The sequence below is a fragment of the Labrus mixtus genome, chromosome 4 (genome assembly GCF_963584025.1).
Source record: "Labrus mixtus chromosome 4, fLabMix1.1, whole genome shotgun sequence".
In the NCBI taxonomy this organism is placed as follows: Eukaryota; Metazoa; Chordata; class Actinopteri; order Labriformes; family Labridae; genus Labrus; species Labrus mixtus.
The window spans coordinates 2853975-2875710 of NC_083615.1; the positions used below are offsets into that span (position 1 = coordinate 2853975).

The window sequence follows — 21736 nt, forward strand, 5'->3', positions numbered from 1 at the left end:
TGCCCATGAGAGGACGTGTGTTTCAGAAACAGACACGGACATTACAGAGATGGACACTGTGCCTTACACCGGGAGCCCTCAGCAGGAAAGACCTGAAGAAGGTAAAATACAGGGACCATTGCAGACCGAGAATAAAAAAGCGGAGCACACACAGATGCCAGGAGATGCAGCCGTGGACGACGATGCTTTAAGGCTCGTGCGAGAAATCTTTTTCACTTAAAGGCTTTATATGTGATTTTTTGATCCAGCAGATGTCGCCCTTGAGCACCAGCATGAAACCAAAACAACTCGCGCTGCATTGTTGTGTTAGCATGCTAATGCTAGCGATCTTTATTATGCTCGTATCTTCACACTGCATGTAAATTTACCTGAAATGAGCGTGATCTAGAAACACAGTTAAGCAGTGAGTACAGTATGTTATTCTTCTTTTCTCTAGTACCTCAATTAAACAACTTTTATACGCGAGGGGAGGAGTCAGCCGGCCGTCCGGGCGATGTAAACAAAGTGAAGATAGGACTCTGAAAACATCACAGACAGTGGGACTCAGGTGTTACACCCATTGTAGACAGTCATGACTCACAGTTATTTTCAGAGGATAGACTTGATTTCTACATTTAAGTGTGAAAAATCACATATAAAGACTTTAATGATGAACTAAGTTGAATATCATCCAAATTATGTGCACTCAATTAAAAATGAAACATGTTCTCTAAAAGATGCGTTTCACCCAAGTTACAAATTCTTCTGAAAACATCAGTAGTTCTTGTGATTGCACACAAGTTGTCCGTAAAGCTACTAAACAGAACTGATGGAGTAATTGATTTCACTGGTATGTAGAGATATCATTAGCGTCTTAGACATGGCTTTAAAAGCTGCAGAAATCTATGAACTGAACTAACATGAATGAACTGGATGTCAAAAAAATGTTTGATGATTAGATAAAGAGTACAGCTCATCCTTTTTTATATTGAATGCGGAACTAACTGCTTCTGTGGTTAGTTTCAGTGGTCGGAGATATGCAGCTTCCAGGAAACCCATAATTTAAGTGGGCATGTCACTGTGCACTTGACACAGTCTTTTTCCACTAATTAACTAAATGTTGTTCTGTAAAGGACTTTGTGCAAGTAAAGCAGCTCCAGGTGTTCTCTTGTTGACTCCAAAAGATTAAAGCTTTACAATCATACAGTACTAACTACTAGCCTATTTGTTTGATTTGTTACTAGACGTTTCAGGTTGTTCCACTTCTGTGAATAAATGCAAATGACGTTTTTGTAAACACACTGGCAATGCTTTTTTTTTCTACTTCAAGCAGTGTCAACACCGCACCAACATCTATAAAGCTAATTCCCTTTTTACACAATTTTATTCTCTGAAACTCTCTCTGCATACCAGAGCAAGCAGGGCCAATTTTCTGTTTTTTTTTGTTTTTCTTTTTTTAAAAGTGAGATTTATTTACATAGTTGGCCTTCACGTTCACAAAACCAGTTCGTCTAGAATGGAAGAGCTCTGTAGCAGCAGGCAAGGGCAAGTACAACATGTTCCAGTTGATTTAACAAAAAGAAAGGCAAACTGAAAATCAGTTCCTCATCAAATCCGCTTTAACACTTTGTTTTCATCAGCGTATGCAAACAAAAATACAGAGAGAAACACTGGTTAGTCACAACCTTATGAAGAACAGAATCTGGATTCATCAAAAAAATACTGTTTGGTTATAATTCTATTGACATTTTTGATTACGTTTTCCCTCTTCCACAAAGTTATTCACAACTTTACACTTTCATTGAGATGACCTCGTCCCATTCAGACAGTCTCCTCTGTAACACAAAGGTCAGCGCAGCGGTGACTCCCAGCTCCACCTGCGCAGCCACGCAGAGATAGAAGCAGAGGGTCATGTGATCCCAACTCACATGCGACTGATTGAGTAGCAAGAAAATGACAATTCCCATCAGGATGAGCAGGCTGGACGCCCCCTGGCAGCCCGCGCTCAACCAGAGTGCTGTTCTGTCTCTGGCGTAAGCTGCTAACAACGAGGCCAACAGGGCAAAGGCCACAAGAACCACCGGCACGTACAAACAGAGGATCACCGCTGTTGTGAGGATGTTAATTTTTACCCCAGATTCTGCTCCATTAACATGGCTCCTGCAGGATGATTCACCGTGTTGGTCTGTTAGACAAAACCGAAAGGGGCTGACGAGGGCTTCGTTGGAAAGTATGAACACACCAGCAAATTTCACCAGGGCGGTTAACATCTGGAGGAAGACGAGCAGGAGGAGAAACACTGGACTCCAAAATGAGACAGTGGTTCTCCTTTTAGAGGAAACAGCCATGACTGAAGCAGCCTTAGGCCATATAGGACCCGACCTGTTGATGTCACGTTCATGTTAGAAGAAATAAACATGATAAGTTGCTTAACCGACTACATTCCTGATACAATCACCATTTTTGAATGAACTTACTTTATAATAATCAGATTGATCTTGAAGAATCGAGCCTCGAGAGGGACAGGCGTCAACAACAGACTGTGTGGTCAACTTGTCAGCATAAGACATGTTCGACCAACCTGGGATCAGCTGATCGACATGACCAGGCGCTCTACTTCCCCTATCCTGAGCACACGTAAACACACACACACACACACAATCCATTTATAAAAAAAAAGAAAAGATAAGTTTTAGCATCATTTTGAAACCGAAAGGAATGCTGATCATGTATCATTTTATTTCTGTTTTTATTTACACTCGAAAATCATTGAGAGCATAGCCCTCGTTTACAATGACGTGGAGCAGGATAAACAATGAAAAATAACAAACATACATACACATATATATGTACACATACACACATAAGCATATGCATATACTGTACACATACACACACATATATAAACATCATAGATAAACAAAATCATTTAAAAACCAACAAACAAAATAAAAAGTATTAAAAACAAAATCAATCAAAACATGTGCAATCAGAAGTAAAGGAGTTGATAATTAAAGATCTAAAATGGCCATAAGAGACCAGTGCCTTGATTTTTAAAGTGCCTTGTAGCAAATTGTTAATTGTTAATAAACATTAGACAGCTTTATCAAAAATCATTCCTTACTTATAGTAATTAATTTATGTGTATTTGTTGCTGATGGTTGTTTTATTTATTGGGGAGGGGTGGGAGTTTGGAGATGGGACTACATTTACTACACTTATGGACTACATTTTTGTCAAATAGCTATCTATTTTTTATTTTTTTAAATCTATTTTTTTGTACATTCTTAATTTTTCTTTTTTTTAATTTAAATTGTACTTTGTTGACTTTTTGTTTGCAATCTTTGCTCTTTGCTGCTGTAACACTGTAAATGTCCCCATTGTGGGATAAATAAAGGATTATATCTTATCTTATCTTATCTTATGCCCAGTGTACTAATGTGTTTATTTAAGCTACCAGTGCATGGTAAAATAAATAAATAAATGAAAGTGAAAATAACAAATGCTCATGAAAAATATCAAATCTTGATTAAAACTGAATAAAGTCTCATTTCAGTGAGATGTTTTTTTTACTTTTGAGAGTTTGAAAGGACAATCATGAGGCTTCAGGAGGTGTTAGCGGTGAAGGGGTTGGTCGGTGACGCAGGGGACGCGCGTATGGAGCGGGGACGCGCACGGCACGCAGCGCACAGCAGCGTCTTCAGGGCTTTGCTTTAAGTGGTGCGCGCCCACACCAGGCAGTTTGACTTCTCCAAGCTGAGAGTGTGAGATCCAATCTGCGACTCTTGACTACTTGTTACTACAACGGAAAAGAGCTCCAAAAAGGTTGGTATCTTTGTTTTAATGTAAGTGCACGTTTAGAACCGGAGCTGTTTTACTTCTGTATTTTTTTTTTTTGTGTGATAGTTTTTACATTTGTTCAACACGAGAGGGAGGCGGGGTCGTACTGCACGAGTTTCTTTGTTCGTTTTCTTTCAATTAGTAGTGTTTGCCAATATATTTCTCACGTTGGAAATGCTGACCATCAGGGTTTTTCTCACGCCGATGTGTTAATTATCAACACGCTTTGACCTGCAAGTGTTTCCACCTGGTTTCTACATATGAAACACAGCAGGAACAATGTCTTACCCGTCTCGGAAAAATGAATAAAAAATGCGAACAGATGTAAAATTCACACACTATAGTTTGCAATTCAAGGGGGGTGTGGCGTTACAATTAGTGGGTAACATTTCCAGCGCGGTTTAAAGTCTCCCAGATTTTTATTTCTAATGGCGTTGACACGTGATCGGGAGGCATTTATTGCAAAGCAAGCAAGAAAGACAGAATCTAACAAACAAATGCTTTATATATATATTTCTATATATTGGGCACGTTTGAAAGAACCACTAAGATCTATATTCCACGCTTTGATCCTGACACTGCGTGGCACATGCTGTACATTCAGCCCAGGTTGTGTGCTAAAGAACATCATGTACCATAACTCTCAAATGGGAAAGCATAAGCTCCACCAGTTCAGGGATTGCTGGCACGTTTTAGATGGTTCCTTCTTTTAATTTACTTCAATTTTTTTTTATTTACTTTTAACAGTTTTATTCATTTTGGAGGATTTATTTGAATTTGGCAGAAAAGCAAAAAAAAAATCCAACTTCAACTACTATGACTGAAAGGAACATAAATCTTGATTTAAGATTGAGCTCAATCGTTGACAACATTTTTTTTTAAAGCTAAATAGGATTTGACATTTCATCAGTTTAAGTAATGTTCTCATTACAATCTTTTCTGCACAGGTTAATCATGGGAAACAGATTTTCCAGAAAGCGAGATACCCCGACCAGCGGTGATGAAACCGCTGCCGCTGAACAGACGACCGCAGAGGAGCCAGCACCCGCACCGGCAGCAGAAGTAACGCAGACTCAAGAGGCCGTTGACGTACAGAATCTAGAAGTGGTTTTGGCCGAGCCTGTGACACCGGTGGCGTGTTTACCATCTGAAGAGTGTGTGGCAGTGTGTAAAGGGGCGGACGCTCCTCCTGCTGCCCCTGAACCAGAGCCTGTGGCAAAGGAAACCCCAGCGCCGATCGAACCTGAGCCTACTGTCTCAGTCAGTGCACCATCCCCTCCAGAACCAGAACCTGTTGCAGCACCAGAACCTGTTGCAGCACCAGAACCTGTAGCTGAACCAGAACCTGTTGCAGCACCCGAACCTGTTGCAGCTCCAGAACCAGTCCCCGAAGCCCAAGTAGCTCCAGAACCTGTTCCTGAACCAGAACCCATCTCCGAGACAGAGTTGACTTCAAATCTAGAACCAGAAGTCGAGGCGGTCCCCGAGCCCGTCCCAGCCCCCGTGGAGTCTCCGGAGCAGCTGACAGAACTGCTTACTCAAGAGCCCCTCCCTGAGCCAATGCTTCTCTCATCGCCTCTGATCGATCTGGGCGTCCCGGATGCGGCTCCTGAACCTGTCGACATCCCTGAACCCGTCAGTGCAGTCGAGCCCGTAGACATCCCTGCTGTTGTTGTTGCTGAAGACCAAGAAGGATCCGAGGTTCCCGTTGTTTCGACATTGGAGGAGGAGACACCGGCGTTTCTGGAGAAGCTCATCGAGGTGGAGGCGGCAGAAGATTTGGAGAACCTGGTGAATGATGTCAACATGGAAAACGTTAACGGACTACTAAAGAACTTGGAGCTGAAAGGAAATGACCTTCTCGCTGATCTCATTCCCACCGATGTCCCCGACGACACTCTCATCACAAACATGAGCACTCCCGCTGAGCTGATGTGAATCCACAAAACAAGAAGAGGAAAATGTGAAAAGTTGTTTTTCTTTCTTCTGTGAAATCCTCTTAACCCTGTCCAATGAAGTCTGAAAGAATCACAGATGCTTTTTGATTGTCTTACATTCTAAGGGGCCTAAAGAAGTCAAACAGCTATCTCTTGTCAAAATGAAACCTAATGTGCCAAATGAACTCAAGATCAGACTGTTTTGTCACACACAAAAAGTACATATTTGGCATGTCCTGTATGTTTTTGATACAGTTATAAAGCCACCGGGTGTGTAGGTGAAGGGTTAAGGGATTCAAAACATCACAGGGGATATTTGTGAACTTCAGTGTATTGTTGGACATCAGAGATCCTTCTCTATGCAAAATTCACTAAACAAGATTTTAAATATATCTTTTTTTTTCATTGCTATGTAAAAAAAAACAAAAAAACAAAAAAAAACAACTGTATAAGGATAGTGATTAAAATTGAATTTTAAAATCTTTTCCAAGGTGTTTATGGGAATGCACAGCACTTGTAAGTTAATGCAAAAAATGACAGGCAAGGGACAGTAGCAATGCAAATATGGAGACGGTTTTGTGCAGAATGCTATTTAGCAAGATTACAAGTGTCCAATATACGTTTATTCCTTTAACATACTCATATTGGGACCTTGCAATATTCCTCTAACCGGTGTGATCACCATTCAATTGTTATTTTAATACAATGAAATGGTAACTTTTTTTTAACCCAAGTAGTGGTTTGCTTGTGAAAATAAAAATATTATTCCATATGTCTTGTGGTCATGATTTTTTTTTTTTTTTCAACAAGATGTGTTTTTATGTGAGACTGGAAGTAAGGGGGGGAAGTGGTGAGATGTTTCACATTCACTTACCTAAATTAGATAAATGCTCATTCCTTCATTTTGCATGTGAGTTAGAACTTAGCTGACCAAGAAAAAATGCAGAGCATGCATCGGTTGGAAGTAAAAAAAAAAAAAAAAATGGAGCAATTGTAGTTTTCTCCACTGAGACATGTGAAACAACACACCAGTATACATGTGTGGAACATAGTGTACATATGGAAATCAAATTCCAGCCAACACAGCACAGAGCATGTCAGGAAAGACAGTGCCTTCTCATAGTCTTGTGGGAGAGAGGAGGGGAAAGGGGAGGGGGGGGAGATGGAGCCACATTCTTTCCAGAGGAAGGAGGTTTTCGGGGGGCCTGGGTCAAAAGTCTTTAGTGTGACTGCGTTTCAGTGCATGAGAAATCGGCTCCTCACATGCCTCTCCCACCACACTCCCCCCTGCCCTCACTGCATTGCTATTCCGACATCTTGACAAAATCAGTGCATTGGTATGAGAGGCAAATTCTGCCTGTGCACAAATTAATCCAAGGAGAAACTTTTTACTGATATCACAGCTTAACTAGAAGAGGGAACTTTTCTAAACAACATGCTGCTGCCCAATTTAAACTTTTAACACAGAAGTTAAATCATCAGAAAAATAATTGATGTGCACCACTTAAGTGTCATAATCCATGATTAAAATGAAGCCCTACTCCCAATAAATATGTTTGCCTGTCCAGCCACACCTTGCTATAAAAGCCTTTAAGCCTCGGGGCATGGCGGGCGGTTAAGTCCCATAGATTTGGCAACACACTGATGAGTCCCGGTGGAGTGGGAGAGGCATTCTGCAGACAGTGATCTCAGTCAGGCTAGCACTGTTTGAGATTTCACTTTGCAGAATGAGCGTCTTCTAGATGCACGCTGAGAAAAAAGATAAGCGGCATGATTTGCACTATTTGTGATTCCTGTCATTCCAGAGGCTTTCAGCTCCATAAACAAATAATCCCCCCACCCCCCCACCCCCCTCCTTGTTGATGGAGCACCACATACAGTACATGACATTCAGTTCATACTCTGGTTTTAAATTCTTTTCTTTCAGTTTCACACAACTGATAACAGTATTTTCTACTAATCTGATCATTTAAGAGAATTATTGTTTCATGAAGTGAAATCAGAAATATTGGGGCGGACAGATGTGCAGAAACTGGAATGGCTGTTTAAGTTTGATGTGTTTAAACTTGCTAATTTTGTTTCAAAAGCTTGAAAAAGAAGACAGGATATTCTGTTTGATTAGTTTGACTTCTTGCTTTCTCTTTTTGTTTCTTGACAATGAATATAGCTTACCTAGTGCACTCTGATCCGGGAACGTTTTTCAATTTATGGTGTCAAACTATGACATGTTATGTTATGGGCAAACTAAAATTGACATTTAAAGATTATTTAAGTCAGATCAATGTAATGTCCATACTTCTGCATGACATATTCTTTTAATTTGACTTTTACATGAAAATAGGGATCTCATATTTATTTTCTGACCTGAATTCTTAACGCTGATTTGGTCATGAAAGGTTGCCAAAAATGTTTAGGGCTGGGACATGTTATTGCCACAACTCATGAACACGTGGTGCTTTTGCAATCAAAGTTTGGCAGACTAAACTGTACATGTGACAGACACAGAGGTGGTGACTCATCATGAAGTAGTGCAACAACAAAACAAACTTCAAACGGCACCTCAAACAAAGGTTTTACATCTGGCACGATTCATCCATGGGGAAAAAAAATCTCAGTTGTTTTTCTGATTGAGTCTCGAGTGATGACTCTGACTCTGAACATATATGAAATAGTGACTGAAGCTTCATTTCAGAGTGAAACATTTATGAAAGTCTGTTAAATCAAATAAGAAAGTTTATTTGACAAGAAGACACTGACACAAATTTGAGAACTTTTTTTAAATTATTTTAAATAACAAGTTAAATTAAATTAAATAATAATTAAATAAGAAGAGAAGAGACAATCAGCTCTAACATTTGGGTTAGGGTTACCCAAATACTAAGAATACAACTGCATTTTATTCTTTTATTATTAAGTTCAGGTTCTTTTACGATAAAATAAGCAATAACTGAATAGCATAAAGACACTTCAGATGAATCAAAACTATTTTAAAGAGCCATTCGAGTCATTGTAAAGGAGCTGCCTCAGAGCCAGGGGGGATGCACATCAGACATCTGCTGCTCCAGCTTTCTATTTTCAAAAAAGAAATAATATCAGGCGGTCAATCTTCATGCACTTAAAGATAGTTATTGTGAAAACAGATCAACTCTCACAGTTAAGAGGAGAGCTTCTCTTGTTACCTTCAGACGCCTGTATTTCTTAGCCAGGTCAACATTTGTGCGTCCGTGCTGGAAGGGGTACGACCACAGGATGGAGTTCCAAGAGAATCCCAATTTCTGCACTCCACACAACAGGTAGCGCACCTCCTCGCGGCTGAAGTCTTTCCTCGCACTTTTCTAGAAACGTTGACAAAGGCAACAAAACAGGTTAAAGAAATATTAGTGTGACAGATGGGACAACAGGGTGGTGGATAAATGATGTGCAGAGACACACCTCAGACAGCCTTTGTTGATTTACCTGTACCTCCACTGTGTAGTTTAGTCATACTTAAGGTTCACTGATTAAAATAAATTCTACAGTTCACTTAGCAGACGCTTTTATCCAAAGCGACGTACATCAGAGAGTAAGTACAACACAAGCAAGGATCTAGAAAAAAGGGAACAATGTCAGTAAGAGCAAACGATCAGCTTTGAGTCTGATTGGACACAGAGGTGCTGACAGGAAGTGACCAGAGGCAAAGCACAACATTGAGGGCAGTTCTTGAGAGCTCTAATCAGTATAGAAACCATCTTATAAGTCGTCGTTATCAAACAAAAACCATCGTCATCACCATCATCATCATCAATAATATGGAGACCATCATCATTAAGTTAGTAGGTATTCATGAAAGAGCTGGGTCTTTAGCTTTTTCTTAAAGGCACAGAGGGACTCTGCAGATCAAATGGCCTCATCTAGTCACACAGCCTGCTTCATAAACTAATGTCATCTGAAAATAGATCGAATGGGAACAAAATGTACTTGAAAAAACCACGAGTTTATAATAAGTAATTTCTGTTTTAAATATCTTCTAAAGATGTTAATGTGACTCGTGTTAATAGACCATACTGGTAGAGCAGCTAATTTAAGCCCACTAATAGCACTTTCTGGGAAGCACATCGTACACTTTTACACTGATTTAACAACCTCCAGGCAGAGATTGGTTTCAACTTATTTCAGAATGCGGTGAGAATCAATTTTTATACTAAACATTTGATGTTCCTGTAGATCTGTGTGTGTGTGTGTGAAGTTAAATGACCATAGCACTTTGAGTTAAAAGGCTTAAACCTTAATTTAACAAATCAACTAAAATCCTAATATATTGCTTTGACAAGAGTTTGACCTTTTCCAATGGATGCACTCGTACAATGTAAAGGATACACTGAGACAATAACAGTTTAGCTTCCTCTTTTTGCTATTCACAGTTCACTGGAATTAATGTGATGAAGCAATGTCAGAGGGAAATGATCCTCGAGCTGAAACTGGCTCTAAAAGGGAAACAATTCTTAAATGTCATCCCTACATTTTACGGTAAATTGTCTTCCTGTTATTCCAAAATATTCCATTTACTTCAAAATTCCTAAATTCTGCTGTTTACCAGAACTAAGAGAGCATATCTCTTTAGTCCAGTGTTAGCTGCTCTGCAAATGCTTCCTGTTACATTTTTGAAGGTTCCTTCTCTATTAGAAGCCTTTAATGGGCTACGTCTATGTGACACTGTTTATTCCTCTGTTAACTATTTGCTGTCCAGAACAACACTACCCTCACAAGCTGCTGGGTAAAGGGAGCTCCACTGAAACACTGAAAGGTTATCTCATAATTTAAAGTCTTGATATGTGATTTTTCACACTTAAATATAATATAAATCAAGTATCTCCTCTGAAAATAACTCTGTGAGTCATGACTGTCTACAATGGGTGTAACACCCGAGTCCCACTGTCTGTGATGTTTTCAGAGTCCTATCTTCACTTTGTTTACATCGCCCGGACGGCCGGCTGACTCCTCCTCTCGTGTATAAAAGTTGTTTAATTGAGGGACTAGAGAAAAGAAGAATAACATACTGTACTCACTGATTAACTGTGTTTCTAGATCACGCTCATTTCAGGTAAATTTACATGCAGTGTGAAGATACGAGCAAAATAAAGATCGCTACCATTAGCATGCTAACACAACAATGCAGCACGAGTTGTTTTGGTTTCATGCTGGTGCTCAAGGGCGACATCTGCTGGATCAAAAAATCACATATAAAGCCTTTAAATTAAAGCAGGAAGTCATGTCTTGCATCGTATGGAAGCCAGTTTGTTGTGTACAGTTTTTGTTTATTTGTGCTTTATTTTGATACTTTTACAAAGTTCTTATCTTTTGTCTTTAATGTATTGTTCTTTTTGACAGGTTTAACTTAGAAGGGCTCATTTCCTGCCTTGCAGTTAGAACACAAAACACTTTGTAACTTGTTTTTGAAAAGTGCTCTATAAATAAAGATTATTATTATTATTATTAGTTGGGTTTTATTACCATGGCGTTACAACAATACAGGTCTTATAAATATCATTCATTTGTCTCTTACAGAGGCGTTGTCATCGGTGTAAGTCTTCATCTCATCATCAAGAGCAGGAGGTCCGCTCTGATTTCCGTCTCTTCTCTCTGTATTCAGGACATACAAAAGTTAGTGTTTGTGTAAAAAAAAAGCTGAGATGACGCCGTGTTTTTATTCCCCCACTCAAACACTCAGACCTCACTTACGGACAGACAATTACTCTTTTCTCTCTTGTCCTACTCTCTCCTCATTAGGAGGATAATGCATCACCAGTTGTGGCTTATACAGCTGCCGAAGAAAAACAACAATGCAGGAGGAGAAAGAACAGACGATGAAGGATGAGAAAGCAAAGGGGAATGGATGGACAAAAGAGTGCAACATTAAGACTGAAAGAAAGTTTAATAGAGAGGAAGAAAATAGCAAGAAGAGCGATTAAACTCTGGACCGCTCAATGGAATGAAACTTTAAACTTTCCCAAATGTGGAATGAGCGTTGGAAAATACATTTGGCAGAGAGGTTATAAAGATATAGTAAATCTCAGCATGACAGTCCAGAAAAAAAACCATTTCCTTTCCCGAAGAAAATGTAGGCTACAGAAAGTCTGACTAAGAGCGGGTGAACCAGCAAAACTGGAAAGCAAAGAGAGAGAAAAATGGAGATGGGAAAATATAAACAAGCAAATAAAGATGAATCATATTTGGCTGTACAGTGAAACGATTGTAATGCAAGAACAGAACATTCAACATCATGATGTGGACAAGACTCGAGTGTCTCTCCTTTACATGTTATGTAAGTGGCATGGTAGTGCCATGTCACTGGTGTAACACAAAGGCATCGGAAAACACACCCGTTCTCTGTCTCTCTCGCTCGCTCGCTCACTCACACATGCACAAAAACACACGCACACAAAGACAGACAGACAGTGTGTTTTACAGAGTGTGAAACAGCTTCATACAGCTGTGCGGCTCTGAACCAGCTCTGGCCTGTGTGCTGTGAGAACACTGGCTGCAGTTCAACATTCCTCCTGCTCTTTGGATTGTCAGTTGCCAACAACACACACAGCGGAGGACGGCTCCAACCGCAGGCTCGCAATCACAACACTCACACACACACACACACACACACACACACACACACACACACACACACACACACACACACACAGGTCTAGTTTCACAACTTTACCTTCAGGAAGATGAGACCTCTTCAGGGGAGTCAAGCCTGGACCTGATGGGAGGAGTGGTGAAATCAATGCTGTGGAATATGAATAACAATGATGCGTGTTTTGTCTGAGTCAGTGTCACACACACACACCAGTCTTGTTGTGAGAGGTCGTTATCCCCTTTGCTGCTCCTCTCGACAGCGATGTCAGAACGACGCCTAAGATAGATGGAAGAAGACACAAATTAAAAACTTTTACAATATTTTGCATTTGTGCTGGTTCAGTGGTCTCCATCTGATAATACCAGAGAACAACAAACCCCCTTTTAACTCTCAGGAACTACTTTTTGTGGCAGATTACTGCTTTGCCCTGACTTTGTTGCTTAGTTAAAGTCTTTATATGTGATGTTTCACACTTAAATGTAGAAATCAAGTATATCCTCTGAAAATAACTCTGTGAGTCATGACTGTCTACAATGGGTGTAACACCCGAGTCCCACTGTCTGTGATGTTTTCAGAGTTTTCAGAGTCCTATCTTCACTTTGTTTACATCGCCCAGACGGCCGGCTGACTCCTCCCCTCGCGAATAAAAGTTGTTTAATTGAGGGACTAGAGAAAAGAAGAATAACATACTGTACTCACTGCTTAACTGTGTTTCTAGATCACGCTCATTTCAGGTAAATTTACATGCAGTGTGAAGATACGAGCATAATAAAGATCGCTAGCATTAGCATGCTAACACAACAATGCACCGCAAGTTGTTTTTGGTTTCATGCTGGTGCTCAAGGGCGACATCTGCTGGATCAAAAAAATCACATATAAAGCCTTTAAGTTAAAGCAGGAAGTCATGTCTTGCATCGTAAGGAAGCCAATTTGTTGTGTACAGTTTTTGTTTATTTGTGCTTTATTTTGATACTTTTACAAAGTTTGTCTTTAATGTATTGTTCTTTTTGACAGGTTTAACTTAGAAGGGCTCATTTCCTGCCTTGCAGTTAGAACACATCTGTGTTAAATAAATATATGAAAATTCACCTTGTTGCTTAAGTCTTACCACTGTGCTTCCTCCAGTTGTGGTCTGGCAGGAAGCTCTTTCCTCTCCCTGCTGCTTTACGCCTGGGAGTCAGGCAAACCTCTTAAAAGCAGAGTGGAAATCAGACAGTGTGCAGCAACAGACAAAGGAGGGCAGAAAGGTAGTTAACAGTTCTGAGGTACTGTTTAAAGACTAAATGAAACTGATTGTATAAAATGTCTCTGGAAGTCCTGTCATGATCTTTTGTTTTTGTTGGTAAAATGACAACATTTATCAAGATCAAAGTAAAGCATTGATATAATCCCACAATGGGAAACAAAAGGAGTGATGTCTTCTTGACAAGTCAAGTGAAAACTCTGTCATCCCAGTAGGGACTAAGTCTGAAGGATGTCTGTGGGCCTAACTATTTCAGGAACTTATTTTCAGTAAACTAAAAAGATAATGAACATTTTTCCAACTTCAAGTCACTTTTCCCAAACTTAAGTTGGTAAAAATGTACAAAAGTAAAGAATAAAATAAAAGCTCCATTGAGTACAGGGTTGGATTTGCTCAACCTGGCAGGTAAATTAAAGTCATAGAGTGGTATGTGACAATAAAACAACGTCAATTGAATCACCGTCTCCTGCTTGTTCCGCTCTGACTTTATGAGCAGAGACAGGCAGTCCTAAATGAGGCCCACAGGGCTCCGCCCCTCCTGATGTCAGTGTGCACAATGATAGACTATGAGACTGAGAACCTACACATACAGTGACAGGCTATGTGCTTCAATTGTTTCACTCTGTGTCTCTTCATTTGAGCGCTGCATGGATTAGCATCTCTGTTACAAGTGACTGGTAGATTTATGAACCCACCTGTCACAGTGGCAGGTATGCAAAAAACACTCATTTCCAACCCTGATTGAGTGTAACATTTATTTCCATGTTGTGTGCTATAAGTGGGGCTGGCTTACCCCTCCAGTTTCTCGGTGGCTCTGCTGATGAAATACTGTCAAAGTCCGGCTCGGCCTGCTCCGCTGTGTTGTCTTGGTACTCTCTGCTGAACAGAAGGTGGCAGTGAGCAGTCCTGTACCTCTCCGACGCCTCCTGGAGGACCTTGTGCATGTCGCAGCTGTGTCGGCAGGTACTTTGGAGCGATGAAAAAGTGCGACTGGTCAGCTCCCCGAAAGGCAACACACAACCTAAATGAGACAAAGTAATAAAGGAGTGAAGGAGTAAGTGTATGAAAATCTAGTTTGAGTTTTTACAATCATCTAACTTAGGGATCGGCTTAATCATTAGTAGTATGACAGTGATACTTGTGTGTTCCTATAACCACAGAAGAGATTAAAAAAAGTATGATCCTACCACACAAGTGCAATTAATATGTTAAACAACAATTAGCTATTTGTTGCTCTTTTTGCACTTGAATTGCACATTTGCACACCTCCACTTTGCACTTTAATAACTTGAATTTCCATTCTGGTATGAGCTTGACTGATTTTATTGCGCTGTTTTTATTTGGTTTGATATTTTGCTGTGTTGTCTGATTTTTTAAATTTGTTTTGGTCCATGTTTTTATGGTGATGTTGTCCTTGTGTTTCTTGGCTTCTGTGTGCTGCTGTTGCAACGCAAATTTCCCCTTGTGGGACAATCAAAAATCTGAATCTGAATCTGAATCTGAATCTAACACAGATATTTAAAAAATAAAATACAGCTCAGTCACCTTTGGAAAAATACTTTGATGGCTAAAAAGATTTTGGACCTTGTCTATCCCGACAGCTTTCATCTACAAAAACTCTTACAATAAGGGTCAGAAAAAAACCACATTCCATATTGTTAAAATAAAGGCTGACCCACACACTTAACCCTTTTGAGTTCTCAGAAATATTAGGATAATGTAAGTGGTAAATCATTTCACTGAGGGGCAGTATAACGTTCTCCTACCTGCACACCGGATCTGAGAGAGGGAACGTTCCTCCGTTTGGATTTCCCCTTTATTACTCATCTCTCGGTCCTGTAGCTCTAAACATAAACACGTTACATTAGGGTTCTTTTTCATAGGACATTTTGTTATTAAAGTTTTATTAAGGCGTTAAGCTTTATTTAACTCTAACCTTCTTTGTTGTTTTTTTCTTTCATCGTTTCTTTTGGCACACTGTGCTTCACCGCTGCTGGGAGCTTAAACAGATTTCTTAAACAGAACAAACACAAATGGAAGAGAATGTAAACGTGAGCGTCATGATTTCATTTGAGTTTTTCTGATTTACAAACAACACTGAGGATTCTCTGCTGACCCGTCTGCTGGTTGTGGAGCTCTGTCTCCCTCTAGTGGCTGCAGATGGGAAGTCACCAGGGCTCCAGAGCCCTTGCATACTGGACACCACACATCATCTCCACTGGTTTTAGTCGTCCTTACCAGCACGCTTGAATCAGAGCACATGTCCCTCTGTTCACTGTCATTCTTGATCACATTTCTGGCTGTATGAAGTTCAGTATTGTCGTCATCATTCACTGTTAAGTGCTTAGGAATGCTGGTCTGTCTAAAAGCTTTTATGCTATCCTTCCGCTGCAGAGGCAGAGGTAAGGCAGATTGTTGGTCCAGCCCTCTGATTAATGCTGATGGCTCTGTGTCTTCCTGCTCCGTCTCAGCCTTTAGTAGATAAAACATGATGTGCCCGCGTCATGAGTCACCCTGCTACAAACTGATTATACTGTACATACACACATATGCATGAATGTTTCTGACCTTTTCCTGCTCCATCTCTAGTAGGTCGATCCTACGCAGCAGCTCTCTCGCTGAGCTCCTGAAGCCTTCCATGTTTGCGATGGGTTCCACATCTTCACCTCCGCCCTGTCTCGCTGTCAATCCAGGAACTTCCAGGGACATGGCTTCACAGAAAAGTCATTACGAGAGATCCACATTTCATTCAATCCAAAATTCTTCTGCTTCATTTCCACTCTCAAAAAAAGCGAGAGAAAATCTTTGTATTTACTTTTAATTCACGTTAATATTTCACACATAGAAAGGGTTTGAGGAAAGAATAACCCTGAGCTTCCCCCCCCCCTCAAGAAAAAAAAACACTGCACCAAAAGTTTCCATCACTGCTCTTGATGCTGTAATCATGCTGTAGCCATTTCTCTCTAATATACAAGAGTAGGAGAGATGGTTACATTGCCCGCTTTCAAAAGAGACAACCTTTGATAATGAAACATTAATAATGCAGTGTTGTAATTGTGACTTTGTACATTTGGGGTATAAAATGTCACTTTATTATATAAATAACGCTTTTACTTACTGGCCTGTTTGCAGGTCTGCAGTATGAACGTAGCAGCCTTCCTCACCTCCTCACTTGTATCCTCTGTGAGTAAGGTTATGATAAGGGGCAGGCCTCCACACTGCACCAACTGGGACTGGTGCTCCTCTGCAGACAGACAGACAGGCAGGAAACACAGGTTGGAAATATAAATAGAGAGCATAAGTTAATCAATTCAAGACACAAACTAGACAGTGTACGGTGCAGTCTTACCAGAGGATGCAGTGCAATGGACCAGAGTGAGTAACACAGAAAGCCTTTCCTGTGGGTCCAGGTGCGGGCTAGCGAGCAGGAGAAAGAGTTGGGAAACCACGCCGTACTGAGCCAGGCCCGAGGCTAGAGACGCTGCAGAACACGAGACATAGATGGGATACTTCACCCGTTGAAACATGAATCTGTATTGACATTGGGTCATATATGTAGTAGAAATGTGAAATACATTTTGAACTTGGTGCCTTGTTGGCAGAGAAAAGGCAGAAAGTGTCTTTTTGGCTCATGTGGATGAAAGACAACAACTCCCAGAATTCACAGCACCGCAAGATTTCCCATCTCAGGGGAAAATGAGGGTGGGATGCACGACCATTCAAAAAATACTACCAGGTTTTCTAATGATACAAAGCTTAATGCAAATGGGTGAAGTATCCCTTTAAGTTAACTGTGTGTGTGTGTGTGTGTGTGTGTGTGTGTGTGTGTGTGTGTGTGTGTGTGTGTGTGTGTGTGTGTGTGTGTGTGTGTGTGTGTGAACCTGTGTTTAAGAGTGACACCTACAGCTATCTGTGATGCATGCTGACAAGGTCTTGGATAAAGTGACGGATAGCCGACAAGACAACAAGCTCGTATCTGCTGAAGAAGCCAGATGAACCAGTGCGAGAGTGAGACTGTCCAGACCCCCTGAAGCGGAAAAACTCTCCTGAACACCGGCTGTCAAAAACAGAGAAGAGAGGAAAACGAACTCTTCAGATTTTGGTTTTAAATAAGTAGGATGGAAAAAAAGCAGGTTTAGCATAAGCCATTCCTCCACTCTTTTTTTTTTACTTACAGTTGTTGGCAACTGTCATCGCTATGAAGGAACAAATGGACTGGAGAATCTCGATTCTCGATAAAGCAATTTGCTGAAGCCACGTTTTTATGATGGGAAAGACTGCCACACAAATACGCTGACCCTCCTCTGGAAGGTAAAAAAGAAAGACAGCAACAAAAGTGAATTGCTTTGCTGTTGATATGAACTTGATGCAGTATTTCATTGTTTTGTCTTGACAGTAGCAGCCTGGATGACATTACATTACCATTCTGGGGGTTGTTCACACATCCACAGAGAGCACTACACACCGACACCCAAAGTTGATAGGTTTGAGTAGCGTTGACTGATCTCAAAGTGGCCTCTTTGGAGGAGGGGAAATTGATCCTGCAAAGATATGTATCCTATTAAACATAATACATATGCTCTGTACAATGTCAGCATGCCTTTGTAAACTTGCAGCAGATGTTTGACTGACATTACAATGTTTAGCTTCATAAAATACCTCAAAAGCTGCAGAAGAATATCCAAACAGCCAGTGGTCTGAGCTAAGGTCTGTCCTGATTCTGCAAGTGGAAAAAAAGGACCCATTATTATGTTTTATGTATTTAACGCTTAATGATTAAACTAAACAAAGGTGAATGCAAGGTTAGGTACAGAGCTCTCATGTCAGTTGTGGAGTCTTGATCTTACTGTTGTTGGCTACCAACACAGAGAGCAAATAGACAGACACTCTCTTCTGTGTTAGCGGGACATCTTCGCTCATCAACCAACCACCCAGGTCTGTAAATGTCTCCTTTCTGCTCAGGGAATTCTTGCAATACACTACCAGGAGGAAAGACACAGTGTATTAATGATGTGCAAAAAAAACCTTCAGAAACTTTTAAAGGATTTGCATTAATCTTTGTATCGTTAGAAACCTGGTAGTATTTTTGAATGGTCATGCATCCCGCCCTCATTTTCCCCTGAGATGGGAAATCTTTGTATTTCTGAGTCTGAAAAGGAGCTTCCAGTGACGCAAAAATTGTCATTTTGCGTCATGGGAAGCTGTTGCGGTTAGCGGGGTGAAACTACAACGCTAGTTCCTCATATTTTCGACCACTGAAGCTACAGACCAATCACAGATCAGTGGGTGGGAACTCACTCCCAGAATCGAAACTTAACATCCGCCATATTGCTTGGAAGCTATGCTAACAGGCTCTATGGAGAAAGCTGATAATGGCGAAAAAATATAAATATAGCGGCGAGACGGCTGCTGCAGACAAGCCGGTCTTGTGTTTTGGCTGCTGTATTTCTGATTCTGAACTAGAGGACCTTAGTGGGAGTGGCATGCAGTGCTGTGCATTCTGGGATTTGGTGTCTTTCATCCACATGAGCCAAAAACACACTTTCTGCCTTTTCTCGGCCAACAAGGCACCAAGTTCAAAATGTATTTCACATTTCTACTACATATATGACCCAATGTCAATACAGATTCATGTTTCAACGGGTGAAATATCCCTTTAAATAAACCGTCCTTTCAAAATATCCGACCCCACACATCCTATGCTTACCGTTTGCCTCTGCCAGGGTGCAGAGAGTAAAAAGTGCAGTCTCCTTCACATCTGAATGGACAATGCTGGATTTGGAGAGGTTATACACGAAAGCCACGCCTCCCATTTTTCTCAGAATGTCAACATTATCCTCTGAAATAAAAAGATAATGTAAAGTGAAAAATACATTGTAAAGATGAAATTAAATGATGGCTTTCCACACACAAAAATCATCATTAAAAAACTAAGGGCTGGTTCGTATGTAGAGTATATAGAGTGTGTACTGTAGAGTGTGTAGAGTGTGTAGAGTATATAGAGTGTGTACTGTAGAGTGTGTAGAGTATATAGAGTGTGTACTGTAGAGTATGTAGAGTGTGTACTGTAGAGTGTGTAGAGTGTGTAGAGTATGTAGAGTGTGTACTGTAGAGTGTGTAGAGTATATAGAGTGTGTAGAGTATGTAGAGTGTGTAGTGTATATAGAGTGTGTACTGTAGAGTGTGTAGAGTGTGTAGTGTATATAGAGTGTGTACTGTAGAGTATATAGAGTGTGTAGTGTATATAGTGTGTACTGTAGAGTATATAGTGTGTAGTGTATATAGAGTGTGTACTGTAGAGTAAATAGAGTGTGTAGAGTATATAGAGTGTGTACTGTAGAGTATATAGAGTGTGTAGAGTATATAGAGTGTGTACTGTAGAGTATATAGTGTGTAGAGTATATAGAGTGTGTACTGTAGAGTATATAGAGTGTGTAGAGTATATAGAGTGTGTACTGTAGAGTATATGGAGTATATAGAGTGTGTACTGTAGAGTGTGTAGTGTATATAGTGTACTGTAGAGTATGTACTGTAGAGTGTGTAGTGTATATAAAGTGTGTACTGTAGAGTATATAGTGTATATAGAGTGTGTACTGTAGAGTATGTAGTGTATATAGAGTGTGTACTGTAGTGTATATAGAGTGTGTACTGTAGAGTATATAGAGTGTGTACTGTAGAGTATGTAGTGTATATAGAGTGTGTACTGTAGTGTATATAGAGTGTGTACTGTAGAGTATGTAGTGTATATAGTGTGTACTGTAGTGTATATAGAGTGTGTACTGTAGAGTATGTAGTGTATATAGAGTGTGTACTGTAGTGTATACAGAGTGTGTACTGTAGTGTATATAGAGTGTGTACTGTAGAGTATACAGTGTATATAGAGTGTGTACTGTAGTGTATATAGAGTGTGTACTGTAGAGTATGTAGTGTATATAGAGTGTGTACTGTAGTGTATAGAGTGTGTACTGTAGAGTATGTAGTGTATATAGAGTGTGTACTGTAGTGTATATAGAGTGTGTACTGTAGTGTATATAGAGTGTGTACTGTAGAGTATACAGTGTATATAGAGTGTGTACTGTAGTGTATATAGAGTGTGTACTGTAGTGTATAGAGTGTGTACTGTAGAGTATATAGTGTATATAGAGTGTGTACTGTAGTGTATATATAGTGTGTACTGTAGTGTATATAGAGTGTGTACTGTAGTGTATATAGTGTATATAGAGTGTGTACTGTAGAGTATATAGTGTATATAGAGTGTGTACTGTAGAGTATATAGTGTATATAGAGACTATGAGAGTCAAAAAGTTGAAGTATTTCTGTTGTAAATGGTTAAACATTACCTTTGTTTTCACAGATTGAGTGAATAGTAAGAAGAGCTTGTTTCTGCAGATCAGGACATTTCATCTGAAACTTCAGACACTCGAGCAGCAAGCTGAGATCTGTCCTAACAGCTGAAAGTAAAAAAAAATACAAAATTACTTTAAACGTTATTAAGTTCATATAAGGAAAGGTGTTTATTGAACAATGTGATATACTTCCCTTTCTTCTAAAATTAACTGTAAATATTGATATGTGTCTTCGGAAACAACAAAATCACTTAACTATTTCGGCTGTTGTTGTTGTTGTTGTTGTCTTCTGTTGTATCCATTGCGATTACGATTAGCAGTAGGCTAACGATAACTAGCTAGCATTAGCATTAGCATGATGACGCGACAAGTAAGGAGCGCCAAGAGTTCAATAATTCACCACACTGTGATCACGTGTAAAAAATGAAAATGTGTTTTTTTCTTCAAATAAATAAATAAACGGCCAATGTGCGGCACTCTAACTAGAGAGTAAATGCTAAAACAAAAACAGCTTTTAACGCCATAAAATCAGCTACTTTATAATAATGCAGAACCGTAGTGAGGTTCAGTAAAGGGCCCTTTTTACAGCTTGTTTTCTAACTACAAAGAAGGTCAACACAAATTACATCTGCCACTGAAATATAATCCAGATGGAAATTATACTTTAGTCATACCACTTCATAGTACGATGTAGGATTAGGGCCACGTTAAAAATAAATTAATAATACATTTCGAGATTAAAGTCGTAAATTTACAAGAATAAAGTCGTAAATTT

The 21736-nt window shown here is 39.9% G+C and overlaps 3 protein-coding genes across 5 annotated transcripts in view; 2 read left to right on the plus strand and 1 right to left on the minus strand.

Annotated features, from left to right (window-relative positions):
• The window catches only part of si:ch211-127m7.2 (uncharacterized), a 2354-nt gene extending 1162 nt beyond the window's left edge, over positions 1-1192 (plus strand). The window contains exon 3 of the mRNA XM_061035153.1: positions 1-1192. This exon is cut by the window's left edge and continues 104 nt beyond it. Coding sequence (XP_060891136.1) covers positions 1-220 — 220 coding nt within the window. The 3' untranslated portion in view covers positions 221-1192.
• A 3581-nt stretch (positions 1193-4773) lies between these two features.
• LOC132972379 (magnetosome-associated protein MamJ-like) lies at positions 4774-6528 on the plus strand. Its single transcript, XM_061035155.1, has one exon. The coding sequence runs from the start codon at positions 4774-4776 to the stop codon at positions 5755-5757; it is 984 nt and encodes a 327-aa protein (XP_060891138.1). The 3' UTR covers positions 5758-6528.
• A 1999-nt stretch (positions 6529-8527) lies between these two features.
• terb1 (telomere repeat binding bouquet formation protein 1) lies at positions 8528-21346 on the minus strand. 3 transcript variants are annotated; one of them, XM_061035156.1, is made up of 21 exons: positions 21218-21344; positions 20956-21066; positions 19323-19454; positions 18463-18594; positions 18275-18335; positions 18038-18156; positions 17791-17919; positions 17520-17672; positions 16965-17096; positions 16734-16859; positions 16184-16326; positions 15732-16087; positions 15552-15628; positions 15382-15459; positions 14409-14636; positions 13481-13561; positions 12583-12648; positions 12454-12522; positions 11299-11375; positions 8936-9091; positions 8528-8825 (listed from the first exon to the last, which is right to left on the minus strand). In XM_061035156.1, exons 1-21 carry the CDS (start codon positions 21261-21263, stop codon positions 8802-8804), a joined length of 2496 nt encoding a protein of 831 aa, XP_060891139.1. In that variant the 5' UTR covers positions 21264-21344; the 3' UTR covers positions 8528-8801. The 3 variants fall into 3 exon arrangements, 2 of the variants coding, with proteins under 2 accessions (XP_060891139.1, XP_060891140.1); XM_061035157.1 differs by having other exon boundaries at positions 12454-12495; positions 21218-21343; XR_009672907.1 differs by lacking the exons at positions 8528-8825; positions 8936-9091; positions 11299-11375 and having other exon boundaries at positions 12486-12522; positions 13462-13561; positions 21218-21346.
• Positions 21347-21736: the final 390 nt, after the last annotated feature.